Genomic DNA, 19,506 nt, shown 5'->3' with positions numbered 1-19,506 from the left:
ATTTTATATTTTTGCTTAGTATCTCAGTCCTATGATTTAAAATGGCCTACCCCTCCCAAGTTTTCTTCATGCCACCATTTTTCAGCTGTGTGACTGTAAGCAACAACAGTTAAATTCTCTACCAAGATGCAAAATACAGTAATTCCAGACAAGAATTTGTTTGTCATCCCAAAGTGATTTTGTGTATTAACCTTCTGGAAAGAGCTACGCATCACTGCACAGCAAATCGTAATTTTAGAGAAAACCCAGAAGTCACCCTAGTTTTTTTTTCTCCAGTAGGGCTATAACATCACCAGCTTTAAAAAAAAAAAAAAAAAAAAAAAAGAAGTATTTCCCAAAGCATATTACACTGCAAATTATTATGCTACATGAGTATTCTAATGCAGTTCCCAGGGGTAGAACAAAGATAACACTGAGGTGGTGGGATGGTGGGAAGATGAAAATTAGTTCAACAATTGTTTCTGGTAGAGACAACAAGAAGAGTATTAGCTACCAATAAAGGGATGGGAAATGCAGATTTAAGTGGCCAAATTGCCACATCATAATTATTAGTTTGATATTTTTGAAGTAAGCATTGAATAAATGAAAGGACTGAATACAAGTTATCTATATTATCCATATCTCTACCTGTTTTTCTCAAGTGTGAATTTTTACTTTCACAACCTAGCAAATATAAATATACTAATAAATATTTCATAAATACAGATAGATTTAATTGATGGATCAGGATAAATCTATAAGTGTCTTAAGTCTAATATTCATATTCCTATAAATCTGCATCAAATAAAAAAATAAAAGTTCTTTAAAGGGAGTCATATACATTAGAATTATTGTAGGTGATAGTGAAATGAAGCAACTCTAAGCTCTAAAATAATGACAATGTTTAAATTCATGTTAATAAAATATGTAAATCCAAATTCATGTTAATAAAATATGTAAATCCACTGCCTGATTTTGCGTTAGTGTGCACTTTAGGAGTTAGTCGTTGGTTTGAAATTTTGAAGTCCCTGATTTTTTATTTGTTTAGTCATGTATATCAAATCATTTTTAGACTTGCTATAAATTAATCCTGTATTATTGGATATGTATTTTACTTTCTTTAGTCATCAAGTAATCACTGCACTGTAAGAATCTCTGAGAAGCTGTATAATGAATTTATTTTTCCCATGTTTAAATTAACGGCACTTCTTTTCCCCCAAAGAGTTTCATAGAAACATAACTTAAAATTTTATCTATGAAAGAAGACTTCAATGATCTGGCCACTTGTTAAAACCAACCTTCCACACACCAGCACAGTATTGAAACAAAACCAATATTTATTTTAAGATGGAGTTTCAGCCCTGAGGCCTCTCTTTATAAAGAGGAATTTTTAAAAATGCCTTTTCTTAAAATTTTATTTTTTTGAAAAAAGTAGCATTTTAAGGAACAGCTTTAATATGAACTAATGATATGATCAAAAATTTTCTTTTAAAACTTAAGACTGACATATTTATTACCACATTTATTTCAATTTTCTGAAAGGGTAGGAAAAACAAATGTGTTTTGGCATACAGTTTAAGAAAGAAAGAAAAAAACAACTTTGAATTATAAGAAGATGAGTTCCAAAAGTATTCTTCGTTTATCCTCAAAAGGAATTAGAAGTCAGCATGTTGCTATTGCTCCTGGGCATAAGACAGTGTCTTTGATTTCCGTCCTCTGTGTCTCTGAATCCTGCAGTGCCATCACAGCAGAGTGTACTGCACACCACTTTAAATGATAAGAGTTTCAATAGGCACTTTAGTGGAATTAAGAAAAATCGAACACTCTTCCACCGTGATGCCACATAGCTATCTTCGTTCTAGGTTGTCATGTCGGTACATTGTATTTAATAGGCCTGAGCTTGTCTCAGTGCATTTCAAAAATAACAAAACAAAACCAAACAAGTACATATAACAGGATTTATCTTGTGTTGGCAGAATAAACCAAAACTGACAACATGATAAATATAGCAACTTGCTAGAAACCAGATAATCAAAGGAATCTTGTCCTATAAAGCCTGTGGAAGGGGTGTGTGTGTGTGTGTGTGTGTGTGTGTGTGTGTGATATTTCTATTTGTGTTTCTTTTTCTTAAATTTCTCCTGTTGGTTGTGTTATAGTCTTTTTTTTTCCCTAAGTGACTTTATCAGGATTATAATTCTCTTCTTCGCCAAACATGTCCGCCAAGACTTTAAAGCGGGGTCCCCAGTCTGTCAGATAGTCGTAGTCCTGGTCCGCTTCCGTGGTGAGAGAGTCTATGGAGCTAAGGGAGTCAGCTACTGATCCGTTTCCTTCATAGGCATATGTTGCCAATGAATCATATGGTGGAGCAGTTGGGTCCACATCATTTTCCTGTAGCCTTTGATTAATAAAATCCCTTATGTCTGTGTTATCCTCCACCAGTGGTCTCTGCCGAGGTAAACAGAGAGAGTCTGGTTTTATATCCCTACGAATTTTATTATCTTCGATCACTTTTGGATTTCTCAGAGCACCAATGTCGAAAGCCTGGGTGTCCTCCTCCCCGCCTCCTTCATCATCATAGTGGATAACGTTGTCTCTGATGTCTTCTTTAGAGGTCATCAGGGTGTCCTTTTTCTTCTGTCGTCGCAGAGCTACATACAGCACAACTATGACTAGAATAAGACAAAAAAAATGCAATTTGAGAGCATGTCACTTCACCTCTTCCCCCAAAAAAAAATAAAAAAAAGAAAGATGACCAGGACTGGCTGGTTTTCCTTAATGACATCCTATGATTTTCAAAGTAAACATACTGTAATCAATAAGAATCATATTTATGGTTACAGTTTTTTCATTGTCTACACTCAACCTCATTTTAAAATTTTAAGTAGCCAAAAATCATAACAAAATTATTCATACAATCAAACAATTTTAGCCTTATGTTTAATATATATACTATATTTAAACATTTTGCTGTGAGGTAGAAAAGGTGTTACAAAAATAAAAATAATAATAACGATTGCTCTAAGCACAAAGCTGTATAACATTGGTATGTTATATCAATGTATAACTTGAATATTATAGCCCATAGTAATACTTAGATATTATTCAAACCACAGTTTCCAAATTGTAATGCTACTGTATTTCTAATGAAATGTGGCAATCACTTTTAAAAGCAATATAAGGAAAGGAAAAAAAAAAGAAAGAAAGAACATAGGATATACAGGTCTTATTTTTAGAAATCATATCAACTAAGATCTTTAATTATTTAAATTCCATGTTCTGACATATTGAGACATTTCCCAAACCAAATGTCTAGCATTTCAGGTTACATTCCTGAAGCATGATGATATTTTTAAATAGTTAATTACATGCTCTCATTGAATCTCTCTTTGTTTCTCATTTTCTCACAGCTATCACTAACTTTATAGTGTCTATTTCTTGTAGGAATGAATAGATACAAATTCAAAGCATGACGTCAGCTCTCAACTTTGCCTGTCATAATATGCCCCCTCCTCGACAGCAGTGGTAATAGGTTGAAAGACAAAAAGTGTTTGATTTACCACAGCCAAATCTGGAGGACAATTGCCATAGGGTTAGAAAGTAGAAGACACTGCATGATAATGAAAGCTCATTTATTCCGTCCTCCTCCAAAATTAGAGTTTAATAAATTGAAAGTAGGGAGGAGATATAGGTAGAGCTTCGTTACAATGGGCCTTACAGAGATATTTAGCACTCTGTTTTCCTCTGGTGTTTAGGCAAATTTCAGAACTAAAGAGACTATCAGTTTTTCATGCAGGAAGTACATGAGAGACAGCAAACGTCACAGAGAAGACTTGCATATAAAATGGCTTTAGCGTTGCCATGACTGAGATAGAGACTAGATAGATGTACTTGAGGGTCACCTAAAAGTTATCTGGATACCACATGTTTCTTATACTTCCCCTTGCTCCAGGAAGGATATGAAAATGGTTAAGAATAAGCTGGACAATTTAAAGGAATCTGAGATTGGTTAAGGAAGTCAAACAATAGATGGACTTTTAAGTAGACTCCATGGCAAGACTAAGAGCATCAACATTTACTGCATATGCTAACAAATTCACAGTTCTAGAACAGTGCAGGCACACTGTGGACACTCAGTAAGTGTTTGGATGAAAAGTGGCAGATGTCAGTGCATGATAAGGTTGACCTGGGCAAGATTAATTGCTACACTGTACCAGGGCTCGTGCCTAGAGGCAAGCATCCAGAATATTCCAAGTCATGGTAGATTGGTATGCAAATACTCTAGGACTCAGCTAGCTTTTAGAGAAAAGAGGAATATGAGAGAGGAACGGTTGATTTGAAGTTAAACACCTGATTGATCACTTTCCATTTCAGATTTGAGAACATTATTTTGAATCTGCCATATTAAAGTTTCTATCATCAATACAAACAGATGACAGATATAATTTACTATGAATTATGAAGTTGTGAAAAATACATTGTTATATGCACCAAGGTTGCTTGTGTGGATTAATATCTACATCATGCAAATTGGACTAGCACTTTATCCTCCAAAGCAACATGAGTTTATGACTCAGAAAATGTTCTTCACAAACTATTAGATAATGGCTTACTCGATGCTTTATACCCTAGTAATTATTTTTAGTTTTGTTTTTTATCCTAGAAATAAAGGAAGGTATCTATATTTGTCAAAATTTTTGGTTAAATAATAAACATGTATATATAACCTGATTCCACAGTGTCCGACTTTGTATCTGTTGCACTTTGAATTTAAAAGAACGACCAGAAAAATATAAAATCTCTCTTTCTCTTGTGATTCTGGAAGCAAATTAATAAGTGATATGGAGTCAGCTGAACAGAGTCGACGGAAGAGGGAAACCCCAAATGTAGGTTTATATTTATTCTCACAGAGATGTTGCGGAGTACATTCACGTCAATCATTTTCCTTTGCAGTGCTTCTCGATATTGAACTGTGGTATGTTCTGTTCTAGTGGAAATGATTAGAATTTTGATGTGAGGAGATGTGGGAAAAGTGGAATAAAAATTGCTTCTGGCTGGCAGTTTAAACAAGAAAATAAAAGATGTCCCTTTACTTTCTCTCTGTTTCTTTCCTGTTCTTTCTCTTTTCTTTATTTATTAAACTGGTATTTGGCAACCACTGTTCATCTACTATATTTTTTAAAGGTTATACAAAAATCTTAGGAAGCAATGGTTACTAGGATGTAAAACAAATTGAGAAGCCACTGATGTAAATAGGATATTTATTATAGAAAATTTCATTGAGGCAAGTTCCACAAACTGTTATTACTTGAAAATACCCTAAGGCTTGAACAAACTTTTGTATTTTTGATGATGTGATTGATTTATGACTTGTGGCAATATCCATGAGACATGAAACAAAAATTTAATTTTAATTAAATATATTTCAATATAGATAGACCATCTTCCTTCTCTATGTATGACAGTTCAGCAAAGAAACATTGATTTACCTTATGGAGGAGAGAGAAGACACACAGAAGATGATATAGACAGAAGATGATATAGATAGATAGATAGATAGATAGATAGATAGATAGATAGATAGATAGATAGATGATAGACAGATAGACAGATAGATAGATATATAATATTGAAACCAACCTAAGAGTATAACAATGCACAGTAGGATTGCAATCAAAGCCCCAGTACTGAGTCCTACAGGTAGAAAAATGGCTTCCACATTACAAGAAAGGATGGTACCATCAGAGTCACATCTACAAACTCGAATAGTCATGGTGTTTGTGCTGCTCTGGACAGGATAGCTGCTGTCTTCTATTATAATAGGGAGAAAATACAACTCTTGCTGTCTGCGGTTGTATCCATTTCTTTGGGTCTCAATTCCAGCTGTGTTGTCTATAAAACATGACATTTGTGATTAAGATGGTTACTATAAGCTTCACTTTAAATCTGACAGTTTGATATTTATTAAACAGTTGGAAACTCTGTTTGAATCAGTAAAATATATCCATATTTTAATTCTTTCTTTTATCATTATGAAAGGTACCAAAATAGAATCTATGGTAATCAAAATAACCTTTAGGCAAAGAAGACACATTAATCTTCTCTGGTGTAAGATAAATTTATTATTCAGAAAGACTATACGATAGTTTGCAAAACAAGAGGTATGCATGTTTACTCATATTTTTTCTGACGTCAAAATCTCATTGAGAAAAATCAATTATATGATTATTTTTCTTACATGTTAAAAAAACAAATTATTGCAAAATATGAATCTTCAAACAATCTTACTTAAGAACATAATCTTTAAAATACAAAAAATATCAATTTACTATATCAGATTAAAACTTGATTTCCCCCCCAAATCTATACCTATATCTATATCTGTATCTGTATCTGTATCTGTATCTGTATCTGTATCTGTATCTGTATCTGTATCTGTATCTGTATCTGTATCTATACTTTAACTTTGCACATCAGTGTAAGGAACGAAGACGGGAAGAAAAAAGTTTGTTAATAACATCAAGATTTATTAAAAAATTTCAACATCATGAAGTATAATAATCACCACATTAATCACAAAAGTAATTCATTCTACTTTTGATAAAATCAAAATAGCAATATTTACTTGGAATAATCCAAGACAATAGTGATTATTAGTTTTATATAAATGCAGTTAATAATCCTATTGACAGCATCCTTTTGTATGCATTTGCTCTTTACTTCTTTTATTTCTACACATAGTAATGAAAATTTTGTTTTACTCATAACACTATTTTATTTTGATGTCTATTGAAGTAACTCCTAGAAACATTTTTTAAATATTTTTAGAAATTTGTTAATATTTAGTTTATTATAGCCATATGTAACACACACTTTGGAATCAGGTAAAAAAAAAGTCACAAAAATGGTACTATTTCAGTTATATTTCATTTGTCTATTTGAAGATGCTACTTTCAACAACTAAATATTGGCAGCTCCTCTCTATTCATTTTGGTGAGAAAATGCAAGATGAAAAAAACTTTACATTGTAAGATGGACTTTGGTATGGGAAGAGTTACTTGTTATTACAGAAAGGATATTTTTAAATTAAAATATTAAGATGTCAAGTGTCTATAATAATATTTCCAATGAAAGTGGTTCCAGGTACCTGTGTTGATAGTAGGAATGGAAAAATAGAAACTAGTTGAATTAACATTGAAATCTTCAGCAACTGACAGTTGGATATTTGAGTCTGGGTAGAAGGAACAGTCAAGGATCAAAGTTTGAAATCTGGATGAAAAGGGTTAATAGAAGTGGGAAGTCAGAAAAACTATTGTATCTGAACTTGGGGAGGTAGAAATTTAATATTCTTAAATGCACGTTAGGTCAAAAGGCAGCCTACTCTTGTGTTATTGTTTATGTCCAGTACATTATTACTGAGATATAACCACATAAAAATTCATTGTGCTGTCCATAATGGGAATGCAAAAAGAAATTAAACTTCATTTCCACTATTAAAATGGTTTTTATCAATGTATGGATAAATAAAATGTAATATATGTATATATGTATGTGTGTGTGTATATATATATATATATATATATATATATATATATATATATATATATATGGTAATAGTAATAGTAGTAGTAGTATCCAGCGTTACAAAATAAGGAAACTGTCATTTTTGACAAAGTGGATGGATCTGGAAGACATGCTAAGTGAAATAAGCCAGACAGAGAAAGATAAATTCTCTATAATCTTACTTATACGTGGAATAAAAAGAAAAAGTTGAACTCATAGAAGCAGAGCGTAGAAATGTGGTCCCCAGGCATTAGGGGTATAAAATAGGAAGAGGTACAAACTCTCAGTTGTAAGATGAATAAGTCAGAGAATCCAATGTATAACGTGACTATCGTTGATAACTTTGTATCATAATTAAATTTTGCTAATTGTGTAGAACTTAAATGTTCTCCCAAAACAAACAAAAAAAGGTAAATATAAAATATGTGAGGTAAAAAAAAAATGTTTCCATCCACCTGAAAAAAAAAATCTTATGCTTACAAATATAACTTAAAACAGGGAATATGGTAAATGCTATATGAGAGGCACATTTCAGACTGTGAGAGAACACTGTGCTATGAGGCAAGGTGATCTGCTTCACATTATCATAGTTAATTAGATATAGATATTCCAACAAGGATGCAATGGTGGAAAATAGACAATGATGACGTTACTAAATGATATGATCATCTACCTGCGTGCCCGTGCCAATGATGTGAAAGTATGATTAGCGTACTTTTCCATCATATCACATATAAAATCTAAGAGATCCAGCTTTAAATCCTGTTAATCCGATTTCCATCCACTAGCCTCTATCCTCACAACCATTATCCTAATCTAAGACTCTCTCACCCAATTTCTGCAGTAGCATCTGAACCAGTCTTATATCCCTCTAGTGTCTTTTCCACACTATGTCCAACCTGATCTTCATAAATGCAAATTTGAACTCTTTATCCTCTGGCTTAAACCTTTCAAAGACTTCTCAAGTCAGTGGATTTAAGTTATAATCTCTTTAAATAGCTTGCAGACACGGTGACCATGTCTCTGGTGTGACTTAGCCCTATTTTTATATATGATGTTCCAATTTGAAATCACTAATATTATTCACTTCTACTCTCCAAAATGGTCCAGTTTTCATGAAAAAATGTGTGTTCGCTCTATTTACAAGGCCCCTCATATTTATGACCCTGTTTCATTTGTAGCCATCCCTCACAATGCAGGAAATCATACTAAATTTCCTTCTGTGACAAAATGTGGGGAGTCATTTCTTTCCCCTAAGTATTTGCAGAAAACTAAGTTTCCTCAAAACATCATTTGACTTCTATTAATCCCCATCATCATCACCATTTCATTACGATTGGTGCATTTGTTGTATAAGTATAGAACTGAGCAAAACTTTGTCCTCCTCCATATTATAAACTCAGGTGTTCTTAATTCCCATCATTTAGAGTATGGAAATTTAGCAGACGTAGAATACCCAAAGTCACAGACTAATCAAATCAGAAACAAGGAGCAGTAGTGAGCCTTAATATTTCCAGTCCTGTTTCTTTTCCTTTTTTAAAGTGGGTGAAAGAGTAGCAGAAATGACAGTGTGACTAGTAGTAGCAGTGGTAGTAGTGATAGTACTAGTAGTGGTGGTAGAAATGTTAAGAGTAGACATGATAGTACAGATCGTAGCAAAATGGTCTTGGACATATGTTTAGGTGTTGTGTTAAAGGATGCCTGTATTATTTTATTTAATATAAATACTATGAGGTTGACATTATTTAATATAACTTAATGCATTTAGAGTCTGCCCTTTATGTAGTAATGGAGTGGGAATGGAAACCTATATCATTCTAAGTACAAAGCCTGTATTTTTAATCTGTGCTGTAACATGTGTTACTCAAATAAAACTTCATTTCCACTATTAAAATGCTTTTTATCAATGTATAGAAAAAGAAAATGTAATATATGTGTGTATATATATATATATCCATGAGAAGTAATGGATACTAAGAAGTCACCTATTTGTACGTACAAGTAATGTGCACGCAGAACAAAGGATATATTTTAAACAGGAAAAGCATTTTATATCCCAGACGGCCTTTTATTGAATGCCTCATTCAGAGATTGTCTGCATTCTAAATGGAAGGCATTTGGCTCATTAGATACTCTATATAGATTAAAATAATCTATAATAAATATTTATTAACTACTAGTTATCACATTTTATGTTTCTCAGATATGGATTTCCATATCTTATGAGCTTGGGTGCTTTTAGAATCAATGGTAGAAAGGTAGAATCAATTTCTACCTTTGTGTCCTTTTACAGAGTTACATGATAAGAGGTGAATTTTTATGTGGTTAAACTTACTTCTGAAGTCACGGACTGTAAAATTTGGTTTGATGGCAGCTTCAGGTGATAATCTAAAGGAGAACTGCGGCCCAGCGGGTGCAAGATCTCGGTCTGCAGCGCTGACTATCTGAATGATCTGCAACAAAGTCGAGATGAAACTTCAAGTCAGTCATCAGCTTCAAAAGAACCTTCACACACCAGGCTGACGAGTTTATTTAATGAAGCAAGTGAGGTGACGGCAGTGACACTTTGAGGATTCATATCAGTGGACCAATTATTTACACATAATTTTATATCTAAACATTTACAGTTAAAAATGGCAAAACAAATAGCTAAACGTTTAGAGTTAATAATGGCAGGTACAATTATAAGGTATGGGTGCATTCCAAATCAATACATGCATAACTCAAAAGCTTAACAACATTGAACATTCTCACTAACAAGCAAAATAAAATTAAAATGCATTTTGCTTGCATTTTAAATTAGGTGAAATAAGTGCTTTGTAACCTAAATGTGAAAATGCTTACCGGAGACAAAAAATCTGTGATTATTTAAAAGCCCTTGCGTTAGCAAATTTTAATATAGTTATCTTTATAAGAATGAGATTTACTTTCATAAATAAATAAAATTATGAGAAAAAGAGATGCAAAGTACCCATGTCTGTTATAGTTATGTTAGCTTTTCCCCAAGGAATAAAACTACAAATTATGTTTTCATTGTGTTGCTTTAAAAAATAAGAGGTCTTCATCCTGTTTCAAAATTCTTTCTAAATTGCTTCCATACATTGTGTACATTGTAGGTAAAACTCTGATACTTTAATAAGATGCCTTTATGAATTTGGATGTATTAGGTTGGTGCAAAAGTAATTGCAGGTTTTGAATTTATCTTTAACTTTTAAAACCGCAATTACTTTTGCACCAAGTTACTATTATAGAAATGTACACTTGAAATGTATACAATTTTACCAACCAATGTCACCCAAATACATTTCATTTAAAAATAGAAATAACTTCTGAGAGCCCAACTGTGAAATTGACAATTAACTTTATTAATAAGCAAATCAGCACAATTTGAAGCATTTATTTATTAATATATTCAATGGCTTTGCATCAGAATGAATTTCAGGAAGTGTGTGTAATATGGGGAGAGCACTGTGATGGTCAGGTGATCACACTCTTCAACTATATTTGGGAAGACCTCAGGTTTCACATACTATCTTCTGGTTCAAATGGGCAAAGTATGTATCATGTGATCTTAGATTGATGCCATTAAATATGTGACTTATTTAGTACTTTTTTATTTCATTTCATGGTTAAAACCCAATATTATGACTATGATCAACCTTCTATATAGCTGTGTGTGCATAAACACATACACATTCATGTACACACACACACACACAAACACACACACACACAGAGGCAAGTATATTGGGATTTTGAGTGTCTGGTGCATTATTAGTAATTTGTAAATTGACAACCTGGTCCACTAGTGATAATTTCAGTTCTCTGGTTCAGTGTAAATCAGTCTCACAGGATCTACTTCCTTGTTATGACTGTCATATGAGACATTCACAATTCGCCACCAAAGGTCAGATCATGGAATGTCAAAGAATAACATGTAGACTGTGTAAAATTTTAACTTTCTTTCACATAATCCCATATGCTCAGATCACTATATCTTATCTGTAAAATTTCTGTAAATTACTTAGGGATCAGTACCTATTTGTCAAATTTTGTTTTATTTTGCTTTTAAATACTCACAAGTAACATAATAATTTACTTAATTAAGGGTATTTAGCCCCAAGAGATATCAAGAACATAACTTTAGAATAAAGGTAAGCCCTTTAAAACAGCAGAGACATGAAAATCTGGGCATAAACTGGTATTTATTTGGAATTGTCACTTGGGATTGTTATTTTCCCTAAGGAAAATAACTCTCATATAAATATGTGCTGATTCACTATTAAATCTTTACTGGTTTATGTGGTATCACCTTTCTCTGTTTTGATAGATAGGTGATACATCCATATATACATATAAAATTATAGTCCAGAAGAGATAAATAATAGTTCCTATGCAGAGTTCCTAGATGAGGAGCAGATAGGCTGGGGTCAAAAGCAAAAAATGCTTATATACTACACTCCCTGAAAACTCAACAGGTGTTCAGGGCTATGGTTTATGCATAAATGTGGTCCAGTAGGACACAAAAAGCCCAAAAGTTATTTATCAGAAAAAGAGCCTCCAAGGACCTACCATGCTCCTCACCAGGCATAAGAAAATGAATTTGTCCAGACATAAGAAAATGAAATAATTCTAGTAATTTCTACTATTCCCAAATTTCCAAACATTCTAACTTACAAGACAAACACAGAAGCATTAAGCGGAGTTCTATTCCCAAAGACTTTCATTTATTGCATTACAAGATTCTGATTGATATAAAATAATTAATGTCCTAATACATAAACAAAGAATTGGATTTTGGGGGTGAGTGTGCTGGAATCTGGAAAGTTGAAAATGGGTAAGTTGTGGGAAACCTCTTATAACTTCCCAACTAAATCAGGTATTTATTTAGGTATACATTCACACAACATCTACTACTTTAGACACTAAAGCAGGCACAGGTCTCAGCCTTTGTAAATTGTGGGCATGTTTAACGTCAAAATCGGGTTAAAACTTGGTTTAAATACATTTCTGTGCCTATTCACAATCAAGGAGACACATTTATCACTTTGGAAAATATGACTAATTATCATGCTGTAATGAAATTAATACTTTCCCCAAATTAACAAAAGAAGGATTAGAGAAGCACAGCACACTAGACGTTTTTGTGCTGATGGGAAATTCTACATCTGCACTGACCAAAATGGCAGCCACTCATAACACATACAGCTATCAAGTACTTGATTGTCATGGGGTGAGTGTAAATCAGAATATTTATTTGTAGTTATATTTCACCTTAATGTAATAATTAAATTTAATGGACACTACAGGATTAGAACTATGAGAGAAATGTCCTACAAAGTGTAGAAGACATTCACATTGAAACAAATACTGTAGATTAAAGAATGGTCTTTTTCAATAAAAATGCTGTTGCAAACATTAAGATTTTTTTTGTTTTTTCAAGTAAGAATCAACACTCTTCAAATTCACTTAGAGGAGCAGTTATGCTATGTAAAGGTGTTTGAAATATACTTCAAACCAAAGCATACCAACATATTATTTTCCTTTGGAACCTACGTACACAGTATTGGTTTAACCATATTCCTGTTTCATTGGCTTATGCCTTATTCTCATTATTTTACTGTTTTATTTTATTCATTCATTCACTCATTCATTCATTTATAACAGGGTAGAGAAAACCTGGTTACCCACCCACCCCCCACACATAAATCCTAGGGCTTTGACAGTTACTTTCATTAACTACGTTCTGCCCTCCTGTCATCGCCTCACTAAAACCTCCCCTCGAGCAATATTGACTTAATAAGGAAAATGTAATTCAGATATTTTGAATCACCCACCAACTTTCCATTTGTCATGGGCTTAAGGGATTTTTAGTACTCTTTCATAAAAGCATGTGAGTAAAGCAGGAGAAACAATAGAAGGATGGACCCTAAGGTGGTTGATTACTCATTTAGAGTCACAAGTTCTTTAAAAATTCTTCAGTAAATGAATGGAAAACATGGCGGAATCTGCAATCCTACACCTTATTTGTTATACAAATATTATTCACTAGGCCATCATGACTTTTTCTCCTGTGGTATTAACGATGCATTCATAAATGTACCACTAATTTATGAGTTTACTATCTCTTATGGTTTCTTTTATCAAGACATGATTCAGAAAAACACAAACAAAAATAACATGCATATATGCATTATAGACATACATAATATACATATATGCACACATATATGTGTATATACATTCATGTACAGTCTTATAACTGAAAACACATGCATGTAGAGGATTTTTATACACTCTGAACAATACTGATAAGATACCTGTCCAGGTTTGGCATTTTCACACACAGCTGTTTCATATGGCACAGCTATTTCTGGTGGAAATTCATTGACATCTAAGACATTAATCAATATGTTGACTTTGCTAGTTAATAATGGGTTACCTGTTGAAAAGATAAAAAAAAAAAGATGATTAGAAAATATGGTCATTTATTACTTTCATGGGAAGTAGTATTAAAATTTTAAAAAATATATAAAGCTTTGTATAGAATCTGAAGGACTTTTCCTTTATGGGAAACTCTGAGATGTTGTGCTAAATATACATGATAAAAGGATGAATAAATGAGGTAGCAGCGCTTTGCTGTCAGAGCAGTGTCGGTGCACTATTCCAGTGTTTATCCCTGAAACTCACCACCAAAGTAAGGTCTGCCTATCACAAGTGTAGCCATCAGGTCACGGTTAGTTAGTTAACAGAACTAATCATCGGTAGTGATATTTTTCACTAGATGAAATGTTTCTGTTGTTGTGTTTTTATATTAAAACTTTATTAGGTAGAGTCATCTATTTAAATAACACTCACAAAATGATTCCTCTTGGAAAAAAGGATGATAAATTACAAGGAGAATGAAAGAGAGAGGGCTTTTTAGAAATTAAAATTTAAATAACAGACATAAGGAAGTAGAAATAAGAGGATGTGGAAAGCTAGGATACATCTTAAAATTACTTTCCCATGATAAAAAAAAAAAAAAAAAAAAGTGTAAACAAGCTTTTCTTCCTGCAGTGTCAAAATGTTCATTTGAAAAAGTGTCTTTGGCAAAATCCATTTCAAGTTTTAGCCCCAGCCTACAATATATTATCTGCATTCCTGTCATTTTTTGAAGAAGACTAAAAATAATTAAACTAACAAAGTATACCAATACCCATGTTTTAACTCATTTTTTACAAAATTTTATCTTATGAAGTTTATCAGGTAAGTAAGCTACCCCAAATTGTTGAAGGACCTTGCCCAGAATCGTGCTTCTAGAGGAATGGGGAGTTAAGATTCAAACCCAGGATTATGGAAATGCCATGTTTATTCCACCGTGTCTTCTCTATTGATTGATTTGTGTTAAATTCTTCATCTGCGGTGCCACTGAAGATTCACAATATCGGTGTCATTTTAGATCACTGTCTGGATTCTTTTAAAGAATGCATAAAAACTCTCACCACATGATTGATTGCTACAAGTCTACAATATGCTGATGTGCTAAAATTTATTTTAAAAAATTAAAAAGCACTATAAGCAGTAGCCTAAGAAATGTTTACATATTCACATATGACACAGCAAAGTCTATCATTACGTACCAGTGAAGATATAGACAACATATACTGAAGATAAATGGTATATTGTGTAATATGGGATGTGTTTATAGGAAGTGTATTGGTAATCTTGGTGTAAGATGCAGAAAATATCTATTATTTTTTTTAAAAATCAGTTACAGGGCATTTCTCTTATTTTTTTTTTTTTTAAGATTTGGTTAAGGTTTCAAACTCACTTAACTCAGTTTTTTTTTTTTTTATATAAAACACATGATATTAATAGGCCCTAATTTCTTGAACTCAGTGTTTTTCATATGAAACACTTGATATTAATAGGCTCTAACCCATGAGTTTGTTGTACTAAACAGATGGTATTTTACAAAAGATTGGACCACTTTTGGTAAATTACTATTATTCATTTACCAACTGCACTTTGTGGAGATTATCTAGTTCTGTTTCTGTTATTGTTATTAACTACTCATACAGCATAAACTGTAGATAAATTTCAATAATTTGGTTAAACTATGTTCACTTTTTTATACAAACCTAAAAATTATTTTTAAAAAAAATAAGTGCCTAATATTTTATAATGCTTACAATGTATCTATATCCTAAAACCTATTAGATAGATTGATTGATTTTAGGTTCACAACAACTCTGTTATGGGCACTACTATTATCCCCATTATTGTATGTGGAACTCTGAGGAAGAGAGCGGGATGTAACTTTTCCAAAAATCATAAGTTGTAGGTAGTAAGACAGGTTTTGAATCCAGGTGTTCTGGTTCTAAGTCTATGTTCTAACCTCTATTGCATACTGTATATCAGAAAAAGAAAACATTTGAAAATTATATACCTATTTACAAAATAGACAACTAATTTATAATACAGGATAGAGATTAATAAGTTCAACTGCTGTACAATTCAAAAATATGTCTCTACTTTCTATTTTACTTAGTACGTAAGACAGAAGTCCCAAAGCCATATGGAAAGAAAAAGTTTTTTTTTTTGTTTTTGTTTTTTTAATTTTATTTTTTAGGGATTACAGTTTTATTAAGTTAGTGTGAGAATGGGATGCCCTCTAAAGGGTGTGAGATTTCTCTGGCCAATATATTTATAATACAGATTAACCATCATGATGTGTAATCATATTACAATTAAATCCAAATTTTACCCATAAGTAATCCCCTTTTGGTAGTTTTAAATTATTTATTTTCCTCCAATACAGATTTTAACATCTGTCCCAATGAGCAATATGTCACAAAAATATAACCACTGTTGTAACATCTTATTAAAAGTGTTTTCAAAGGGATGATTTTGGTATTTTAGCTAAGACAAATATTTGCTGTGTGATATTTTCTTGTGCACTTTAGGATTTGTAGAATTACTGAAAATTAAATATCACTAGTCATCAATATGGCTATTATAAAACAAATACACAAACAAGGATAGAAATAAAATTATAATAACAATAACAAACAACATACTCATAGTGCCAATAATGAGTGATGGGTTTATTGGTTTCATTACATTATTTTCTATTCTTTTGTATGCTGTACATTGTAAAACTTTTCATAATTATAAGTTGAAAAATGTCATCTTATATTTTTAAATTCTGGCAGAGGAAGTAGGGGCATCTGTCTTCAAGAACTACTGTACTCAAGGAAGCATTGAACTTTTCACAAGCATATATATATATATACATATATATATATATAAATTATTAGGATAATACATGATCTGAATTATAGTGCAAACTGAGCAAAATATATGTTAAATACAACAGTGCAAAACACAGTGTTAAAAAATATAGGTTTTCTTTATCTTTTCTCTTTAAATCACTTCACTTTAAAATTACAAGTTAAGATAAGCCATATTTAAAAAGAGTTCTGTTCAACCATAGTAGTATGATCTCTAGTAGACTGAGTCATCCATAATAGGAATTAAATTATTCTTATACACCTATGCTAAAGTAAAAAATTATTATCCTCTGTGCTATTGGTGACTAAAATTGATCTCCGACGAAAAATACATCTTTAAAAATACCACCCATTTATTTTTCCCCCAATAAAAACAGTAGGGGAAACATATTGATTTTAAATGTTTGCAATAACATGAAGACTTTGACATTATGAGTTTTTTGAGAGCAGGAACTGCATCTTATTCATATTTAAATGTCCAGAGTTTAACACAGTGCCTAGTACATGCTAGCAAATCAAATTGTAAATAAATAAATACACTTTCAGAAGCAAACTGAACTTAGAAACAAAGGTGGGTTAGATACAGCTGATACCGTGTTTCTCCAAAATAAGACCTAGCCGGACAATCAGCTTTAATGCGTCTTTTGGAGCTAAAGTTAATATAAGATCCAGTATTATATTATCTTACATTATATTACATTATATATTATGTATGACCCGATCTTATATTATAGTAAAATAACACCGGATCTTATACTAATTTTTGCTCCAAAAGAGGCATTAGAGCTGATTGTCTGGCTAGGTCTTATTTTCAAGCAAACATGGTATAAAAGGAAAACTGTGAATCATGACCCACTGACATCATGATAGTCAACACATTTTCCCTGAATTCACCTATGGTCAACAGGACTTAAATTTAGACGCCATTTCACTTTACGTTAAACTGTCTATAATATATATTTATCCTCAAGTGACTTCCTTTAATATAAGCACAGCAAAATTAAATTAGTATTTTGAAGGTATGTAAAACCCACTATTGATTTGATATGAGAAGGAGGTGATTTTATACAACTCTTTAATAAGTGCTACTCAGTAAACAAACACATTTCTGAAACACACACTTGCAAAAAATATAATAAACGATTAATCATTTAAGATTATATATTATTTTCCATTCCTTATAACCGACTAAGTCACAGACACAATGAGAATATAACACACAAAACACAAAGCTGTGTTTTATCCTCTACCCTTCCCTTTCTCATATAATCCTCATTAAATTAGTTGACCAAAATGTTGTTTCTACCTTTTTAATATCTCTCTATTCACTTTTACCCATTAACATCTTGTTTGTTCTCCTACTTTTCTGCTTGTTCCTCTGTCAATCCTTTAAGTGGCTTAGGTATACAACATTGACACAATTCTCTTCTTTCATACCTACATAGTCATTACTCTATATGTTTATTAATCTCAAATTTATTTATCAAACCTAGATCTCCAGCCTGATTTCTTGACCAGTGTACACACTGATTACGTGACTATTTGTATAAGCAGCTAGAACGTCAAATTCAACTTATTCAAAACAGAACTCACAATCTTTGCCCAATACCTCTGTTCTATTTCTTTATTTTCCACTATTCTCCCTGCTATCTAGAACCCTGGCCATTCACTGATAGGGACTCCTCATTCATCTCACTCCCACGTCCCGTGATATCAGTTATGTGAATTCCACCTCTTAAATTTCTCTGTAATTTCTCCATGTCTTTTTAATCTCTCTGCCATTACTTTATAAACCATCAAAGTTTCTTTCTCAGATTACTACAGAATCCTCCTACTAGTTTTTCTACCACCCTCCAATCCTGCTTTCCTCCAATCCTTTCACCTTTCTGCCACCAACATAAATTTTAAAAAATATCAGTCAAATCAAATTATGTCTTTTATTATATCTCTTTAGTGTTTACTTATTTACTTCAGGATCAGATCAAAACAGCAGAACATCCAGGAGTAAAAAAAAAGAGAAAAAAAAAAAAAAAACAACTTCCTATTTCTTATCTGGTCTCTATTTGTGGGAGATGATTACTGGGAAGAGATAAGTATGGAGAGAGCACAGACCCAGTGAGACAGACTGACAGACAGAGGAATTTTACTTCTTACTTATTCTCATTTTTTTTCCTCCTACACTAAATTATTTTATAATTCTTTGAGCATCTTTGAGGCTTTCTTCCACTTCTGGAGCTTGGCATATGTCGTCTTCACCACCTAGAATAGCTTTTTACCCTGCTTTCAATAATTCCATCACAATGGAACTGTCTTTCAGTTTAGATGCTGCATTCTTTGGAGGACTCCCTTTGTATCTTTCTGTGTGAATCCACAATGCCATGATTATTTACTTATTTTCCATGTTAACATTATAATATGTTATTCTTATTGCCAGTTTACCTTGTTTGATGTCCATTAGACTGTAAGCCCATCTGAGAAAGATATGTTTTCTTTGTAAATCTTAAAGAATGGTGTTTAATATATACCAATAAATAAAAATAAATGTAGAATAAAATGTTGCTGTCACATTTATATTCACAATATCAATTTATTAAAAAATTAATAAAAGTTATATAAATATTGTTCACTTAACATGTAACATATATTCCCACAAGTATAAACCGACTTACTATTTACTCATTAATAATGTGCA

General features: G+C 32.2%; 1 protein-coding gene across 8 annotated transcripts in view; it reads right to left on the bottom strand.

Annotated features, from left to right (window-relative positions):
• Positions 1-1,304: 1,304 nt before the first annotated feature.
• The window catches only part of CDH12 (cadherin 12), an 880,529-nt gene continuing 862,327 nt past the window's right edge, over positions 1,305-19,506 (bottom strand). For all 8 annotated transcript variants that reach the window (XM_081053550.1, XM_081053549.1, XM_081053551.1 and 5 more), the window contains 4 exons: positions 13,860-13,981; positions 9,875-9,992; positions 5,617-5,868; positions 1,305-2,648 (listed from right to left, as the gene is read on the bottom strand). In XM_081053550.1, the coding sequence (XP_080909676.1) occupies positions 2,149-2,648; positions 5,617-5,868; positions 9,875-9,992; positions 13,860-13,981 (992 nt within the window). In that variant the 3' untranslated portion in view covers positions 1,305-2,148. The remainder of the gene's footprint in view (positions 2,649-5,616; positions 5,869-9,874; positions 9,993-13,859; positions 13,982-19,506) is intronic.

Source organism: Rhinolophus hipposideros (genome assembly GCF_964194185.1).
Source record: "Rhinolophus hipposideros genome assembly, chromosome: 7".
NCBI classification, from domain to species: Eukaryota; Metazoa; Chordata; class Mammalia; order Chiroptera; family Rhinolophidae; genus Rhinolophus; species Rhinolophus hipposideros.
Note: the sequence above shows the minus strand (reverse complement) of the source record. Positions and strands in the feature narration are given on the sequence as shown.